The sequence below is a fragment of the Poecilia latipinna genome, unplaced genomic scaffold (assembly GCF_001443285.1).
Source record: "Poecilia latipinna isolate Pla-1442-1.1 unplaced genomic scaffold, P_latipinna-1.0 Scaffold4865, whole genome shotgun sequence".
Lineage (NCBI taxonomy): Eukaryota > Metazoa > Chordata > Actinopteri > Cyprinodontiformes > Poeciliidae > Poecilia > Poecilia latipinna.
This window is the reverse complement of record NW_015117481.1, coordinates 8,745-16,318: the sequence shown is the minus strand read 5'-3', so window position 1 is coordinate 16,318 and position 7,574 is coordinate 8,745. Positions and strand designations below refer to the sequence as shown.

At 37.8% G+C, this 7,574-nt stretch overlaps 1 protein-coding gene and 1 long non-coding RNA gene across 2 annotated transcripts; one reads left to right on the top strand and one right to left on the bottom strand.

The window, feature by feature from the left end:
• Window positions 1-581: 581 nt before the first annotated feature.
• Window positions 582-3,489, top strand: LOC106943095 (uncharacterized). The gene is made up of 2 exons (XR_001423814.1): window positions 582-859; window positions 2,058-3,489. It is a non-coding gene; the product is annotated as an uncharacterized LOC106943095 (long non-coding RNA).
• An 888-nt stretch (window positions 3,490-4,377) lies between these two features.
• LOC106943097 (tripartite motif-containing protein 16-like) lies at window positions 4,378-6,343 on the bottom strand. The gene has a single exon (XM_015026432.1). It carries the CDS (start codon window positions 6,146-6,148, stop codon window positions 4,484-4,486), a length of 1,665 nt encoding a protein of 554 aa, XP_014881918.1. The 5' UTR covers window positions 6,149-6,343; the 3' UTR covers window positions 4,378-4,483.
• Window positions 6,344-7,574: the final 1,231 nt, after the last annotated feature.

Here is a 7,574-nt window from a genome sequence, read left to right as displayed (position 1 = left end):
CAAATGGAAAAAAACCGTGAGCGAAACGGTGACTGGTACTGACTAGTATATATTCCATTGAGGGAAACTAAGTTTCATATTTGCTCAAGAGCCCCCCTGGTGGTTGAAGAAAAATCCACATATATATGAAAAAAAAACACTGAATGCTCTCTGGTATTGTTCAGGGGGCCGGACCAAATGAGGAGGCGGGCCGGATCCGGCCCGTGGGCCGTAGCTTGGGGACCCCTGTTCTAAATGAAAATTAGCACGTTCTTCTTTGATTTACAATTTTGACTTCTAATGATTCACTTCCTGCTAGAGAGCCCCCTGGTGGTTGAAGAAAAATACACACAAAAACCGCACCGGGCTACAATCCGCATGGTTCAAAGTTTAGGAAAAAAGTAGCGGCTTATGGTCTGGAAAATACGGTACCGTAGGTGAAACTGGATAATTTCCACGGCACACCTGACGATCACTCACGGCATACTGGTGTGCCGCGGTACAGTGGTTGAAAAACACTGATCTAGGCACATCAGTATTAGTCTATATAAACTTATGAATTTAAAGAAAGTAACATTAAAGATGTATTTTTTTGTTCTACCTAAATGACCTGAAAAGCAAAGTTTAGTGTGATTTAATGTCAGACAGACAGTAAAAATAAAGTTCAGGTTTCAGCTGTGTGGTTCAGTAAATATTGACACAAGGAGAATCTTGTTTTAATCCTACAAACAAAGGACAAAATATAATTTACTAAAACAAACAAACCTGCTTTTCCTCTTTGTCACAGGAAGGAATATTGGTCTTGGTGTTGGAATACCAGTCATCATCATCATCATCATCATCATCATCGCTGGTCTCTGTTATTGGCAAAGTGAACGAAGTAAGTCAGTTGTTTTCTTTGCAGGTTTTAGGTGAATTACTGAAAGTCTCCATACAGGAATATTAACAGAAACTACAAATCAATGTGAATGTCTGTGTCAGTGATGCAATGCAAATGCTTTGTGGTGAATGTGAGCGCATGCTGAGGTACAAAAACAAACTCAAATGTTCATGAGGAGTTGAGGCAAGACAACAGAGCATCAGGGGTCAGGAGGTAGAAGGCGACCCTGAAGAGGCCATCTGTAAATGACCTGAGCTCTGAATTAACAGATCAGAGACGCCTGAATAGAGGAGGAGGACGACAGAGACCTGAACCATTATAGGGTCCACAACTTCAACACTGTGGAAGAAACATTATGCAGCTATCACACAGTTATACATATATATTGGTCAAATGTGTTTGTTTTATGAAAAGAAAAAAAACCCATTTTCTTTCAAAGTTGTAAGAAACCAACCAATTATGATCTATGCCTTTATTTTACATTTGTTGCTTTTGACTCCCCATTTTGATGAAACATTTTTACCAGTGAAAAACTGCTGTGGAAAATTAAATATTGTCACCTCTTTTATAAAGTGTTAAGCTAAATGTTCACTGATTTCTATTTTCTGTTGTGTTCAGTTTTTCCATGCCTGAGCAACAACAAGTCTCAACAAGAACAAGAGAGAAATGATAGAAATATGGAACAGAACAACTCCAGATAACTTGTTTTGATTTTTTTTCTTTTCCATCTTATAGTTGAATGAACACTGAACATAGGAAACTGAGCTTTACATCAGACCAATAAAACATTAATACAGAAATTAGGGCTTAATGAAAGACATGTTTTATACATTTGTAGAAGTTATATTCAAAAGGTTTTCTAATCTGGCAAGCCTCATCTGATTATACATTACATTTTCAATTTAATGAGATTATGTTTCCATCTTCCTTTTGAATAATCCTCAATTTCTGGATTGTCTGATTTTGTCAACAAGCATCTGGAAACAAATGAAACAGAAATCATTTCAGAAAAAGTCAACACTACTGCTTTATTTTTATTCATTTTTTGATGATGATTTTCTTTTGAAAATCTAAAACTGGGAGTTGAAGAAAGACAAGATTCAGTTTTTACTCAAGTCATCTTAATAATAATGTAACTTTAGGATTTCAAACAATCAGAGGAAGATGGTGTTACTGAAAAAAATCTGTTTTTTCACAGAAGAAATGGCAATTCAGGAGATGAAGATGAAGGAATACCTTTACTTAACCATTGACAAGCAAACCAAAGTGGATGAATCCTCCCCCCTGAGCTGAAGTCTCTTCAACCTCTTGTATGTCTTGGTATGAATTCTGGTACATGTATAGAACTATGGACCATGATAAAAAAAAAATTGCATGCCTTAAACCCAACAGGAAGTCCTTCATATTAGATCAAAGAGACCATTTTGGGGCCATTTTGAGATTTTTTTTTAAAAATGATGTAAGAATCATGTATGTTAAAAAAGAACATCTCATACCCATAGCTGTTACTGTAGTTTAGTGTCCCTTATCAGCTTTTGATATCTGATTTGTCTTGAAAAGTATTTTTAATTCATGCAAAAGTTGACAGACTTGATGTCCAGCTTGTGCCAACAAAAGGTTTTTAATTTAATTTCTGTCAGTGAATCTTATTTTAACGTTCACACTCTTCTTACATGAATAGCCAAAGATTAGTGTGTTTCATTATGATTTTATACACTTACTGTCTAGTTTTTCAGTTTATGGATCAGCAATGAATTCACTAGTTCACCCTTTCTTCCATGTCCAGACCCCTGTAGATATGTATATTTACTAAACATTTTGGGACCTGAATTAAAAGGTGTTTGTTAGAACTAATAGTTATTAGTGAAAAGCCATATTTATAGTAAGATTCATGTTTTGTTCATTTGTTGACTTTTGTAAATGGTATATATGATATCTAACAGAATCTGATATTTTAAGCATTTTTATTTTGTCTGGTGATCATTTACTGTACAAGTCAAAGTAAAACTGGAGGGCGCCATCTAGTGGTTAAGTTAGAATGTTACTCTGATAAATCACAAGTCTTTGTTGGGGATGTTGATCCCACATTTAATGGAAAATGTGAAACTTTACTGTCCTCAGAACTACTAGAGATCTGTTTATCATCTAGTTGGAAAAGCTGTTCATTTTATCCTTGATACTATTAAACTGCTGTTGTGCAATACAAATAAACTTGATTCATCATTTCATGATTATTACTAGGCTGAGATTGGCTGCTATGTTTGAGCTAAAATCTGACATCTAGAGACAAATAAACAAATAAACACAAAGACTGGATGCTGGTCAAGGTGATTAGTGGGATTTTTAGATACAATCACGGGAGATTTGGGCCTTCTTCAGATTACTTAAACTAATTCTTCATATTTTAAGTACTAATGAGTTTGTATAGAGATACGAAACAGACTGTGAGACGGTGATTGAGCAAACTAACAGGTTTGTCACATTACTAGTAAACATGCTCCTCTAAACCAAATAATTTTTTTTTATTGTTTTCCATTCTTTGTTTTTGTGTGTTGTATCAATAAATATTTTTTGATGTTTAATGTGAACTGATGTTTTGATTCTTAAAAATAAAAACCCTTTAAAACATTGTTGTATTTTTTATTATATGCTTTCAGACCTGAGATGTTTTAAAGAAATGTATTTACAATTCATAAATCAAAGTGTGAAGTTGATATTGTGTCGATCTTTGTTCAGTACGTGGTTTTCATAATAATGGATCACATGTTATGTTAATGTTTATTCGAGTCTAAAAACACAAACTGCGTAATTTCAGCATATCTTCTGCTAAGGAACACTGTCGCATTTGGCGCCATCTGGTGGCCATCTTTCGGATTGCACCACACTTTTGTCAGCTTTGTCTTCCAAGTAAAAGAGGAAGAGAGTCCATACAGAGCTAGGACAGTCAGTGTTTGTTGTGTCTTTTTAGGACCACAGGAGGTTCAGGACTCCTGCCATCTGCAGGCAGAAAACAAATCTCAACTTAAAGTAACAAAAACTCTGATTACTCACTTTGTTCTCACCTGAAAACCACAACTGCTTATGATATTTGGAAATGTTACTGACATATAATAAAATCAAATAAAACACAAACAAAATACAAAATAAGATACAGTCATTTCATGTTCAAACAATGAGTCAACTTTATTTAGATATTTATGTAAAACGAAATAGAGCTTAAAATCAGAGCCACAAGACGACTATTGACACAGTTTGATCCAGAATCTGATATTTGTCCAGTAAATAATGACTGATGTCCTATGATGATGATGATGATAATCACAGTTTACAACAACATTTGGTCTGACAAAGCAATAAATGTAATTAGTTAGCTGAATAAAAATCCTCCTGTGGAGTAATATCCTCCATTGCAGATCAGAAACAGGAAGGGGCAGCACCCAAACAAACTCCAACAATACAAACAATACAAAACAACAAGATGATAAAATAGCTTCATAAAGACATTTATAGCATCTGGACACTGAAGAAATGACAACAGTCATCTCTCCAAAACAACAATGAAAAAAAAAAGGAACTGAAACTAAAATAGAAATTTTAACCAACTGGACCTGAAATCACTGCTGACTATTCAAGTTTAATGAACTCAGCAGAGGATCCATCAGGACAGGAAAATGAAAAGCAAAGTCTAATCGCAGCATGTAGAGGCTGAGTGAATCTGGTCTGGACTCTGTGGAGGAGAGTCATGGTTTTAGAGACGCTGTAGAAAGACAGAATACCTGCTGTCTGATCCAGATAAACTCCTATTCTGGAGGAAACTGGACGTGCTAATGGAGTTTTAATGTTGTTGTGATGAAATGTGTAACTGTTTCTGTCACAATATAACGACCAGGATTGGTCATTGGATCCCAGTCTTTCTGTTCTGCTGATGTTCTTGTATGAAACGGCTACAGCTCCTCCTCCTCTCCACTCCACCTCCCAGTAGCAACATTCAGTCAGACTCTCTGTACTCAGAACCTGATAACATAAACCATCAAATCTGTCTGGATGGTCAGGATAAGACTGTTCATGGTTCACAAATGTTACTTTTCTCTTCCCCTCAGATAATAATAGAAATCTGTTTAAGGTGTTTGGATCCAAAGTGATTATTTGTGAAAATTTTAAGAATCCATCTCTGGTCTTTGGTTCTGGTTCTGACAGAAGAACATTCACATCAGTGACCATCAGTGAGATGTTTGTCCATGTGTCTCTCAGGACGTCCTGTAGTTTGTCTCTGAGCTCTGTCACAGCTGCTGTCACGTCCTCAAAGTGTCTCAGAGGACGGATGTTGATGCTGGATGAGTGTGTCGACTCCCTGAGTGCTGGCAGTGAGGGGTAGTTGAGGAGAAACTGGGTGTGATCCTCTGTGTGTGAGAGCTGCTCCAGCTCAGCGTCTTTCCTCTTCAGCTCAGTGATCTCCTGCTCCAGCTTCTCCTGAACATCTTTGACTCGACTCACTTCAGTTTCCTGCTGGGATCTGATCTGCTGCTTCACCTCAGAGCTTCTTTCCTGGAGGAGACGGATCAGCTCAGTGAAGATCTTCTCACTGTCCTCCACTGCTTTATCAGCAGAGACATTGATGGCCTCCACCTCCTGTTGAAGCAGCTTCACATCTTTCTCTTGGTCCTGGATTCTCTGATGGATTTGTTGTCGACTCAGCTGGAGCTCCTTCTTTTTCTCATCTCTTTCTGCTGCAGCTGGGACTGTTTCATGGCCTTTATGTTCCTCCATAGTGCAGAGATAACAGATACACTGCTGATCAGTACGACAGAAGATCTTCATCGCCTCATCATGACGGGAGCAGATGTTCTCCTGGAGCATCTTGGAGGGATCCACCAGCTTGTGTTTCTTCAGTCCAGGAACATCATAATGAGGTTGGAGGTGATTTTCACAGTAAGAAACCAAACAAACCAAACAGGACTTGACAGCTTTCATCTTCCTCCCAGTACAGACGTCACAGGCCACATCTTCAGGTCCAGCATAGCAGTGATCAGCTGGAGCAGCTTGGAGTCCAGTCTTCTTCAGATCCTCCACTAAAGCAGCTAACATGATGCTTTTCTCCAGTTCAGGCCTCGGTTTGAACTCCTTCCTGCACTGAGGGCAGCTGGGGATCCTCCTCTGATCTTCTCCTTCCCAGTGGTGTTTAATGCAGTTCATACAGTAGCTGTGTCCACAGGGAATATTCACTCGATCCTTCAGTAGATCCAAACAGGAGAAGTTACCTTGGTCTAGTTGAATTCCTCCCTGCTCCATTTCAGCTCTCAGTGAGTTTCTTCTCCTAAGAACAAAAGCTCTGATCTAAACATCACGTGTTTCTGCAGTGAATGAGGCTTGAAAACTGTTTGACTCAGCAGTAAAATTTTAGATCTGAATGGGAGGGAACAGAGACGTGTGTTGAAACAATGCAACAAAGGAGAAGTCATCAGACCTCAGTTTCCAGGAAGAGCTTGGAGGTGTGTCCTCCTCTGTGGTCTCTAATCCAGCTCTTTTTCTCAGGTTTCTGTGTGGAGAATTACAGAAAATGTAATCAGACAATGGTTTAATAATAAAACAGAAACATTTTCACCAGTTTAGCTGTTTTCGGTTGTTTTGGGAATGCTGACTGCAGCTGGAACAGCTTGATTTAATTTAGACATAAACAAGTTTTAGACTTTAAGAATTTAGACCTTTTTAATGTGAGATTCAATCAATAACCTGTCAGCCAATAAAATATTTGATGCTCACCTCATTGGCTGCAGTCCTGGGTCTTCTTGCTGTGTTGCTTGATGAACATTTGACCTTTACTTTGACTGTCCACCTCTCTTGTTTCCTCCCACTGTATTACAGTGCAGCGGGAGGAAACGTTGCATTAATGAGAAATATTATTTGTTTATTTAACCGAAAAATTATATTTAAACTTTCATAAACAGGATGATTCTTGGCATAATCTGAACAGATTTATATAATCTTAGCTAAAACTTGTTGGATAAATAGTAACTTTGTTGTTACTTTCCTGGAGAATGAAATAATCCAAACAGCATAAATGATCAATTACTGGTTGATTTATGTTCATTAAAGTGTTCAGGACTTTCAGAAACTTCCTCCTCTCACCCGTTGACGATCACATTACTATCAATCCAATTTAATGTTTAGGTTTTATGTATCAAACGTTGCTGGTAAAAGTGATTATTAGATCCAGCAGCACCAGTTTCTGCTGAACTGAGAAGCCACTGAATAGACTGAGATCATCTGAAATGCATTAGTTTTATGGTGTGAAACACTTTGACCTGCTGTCTGAAATGTGTGACTCAAATAAACTCGACCTTTTCTTGCTTCCTGAAAACCTCAGTGACTAGTTCTCTTTTCCATTTCCTGCCTCCTACTGACACTTTCACATGATTCAACATCCCCCTGCTGCAACACTTTGTCACATTATTCTGATTACATTGGTGATCAAAACAGTTTATATTCTCTTCAAAACACTTTCATGGAAAATCGAAAGTCGTTAATCATAATTTAATTTATTTTATGTCTTTGAAAAGACAACTTGGGAATCACTTTAGTCATAATCATGATAATCAGTTGATTTACAGTTTTTCTCGGTTCCTTTGACCTACTTAAAGGCGGGGTCACTCTGGTCAGGACACCCTGGTCAGGTCACCCGGGTCAGGTCACCCGGGTCAGGTCACCCTGGTCAGGT

Bases quoted from the DNA above. Each gene is read 5' to 3' on its own strand.
- LOC106943097 (XM_015026432.1), bottom strand. From the start codon at position 6,148: ATGGAGCAGGGAGGAATTCAACTAGACCAAGGTAACTTCTCCTGTTTG.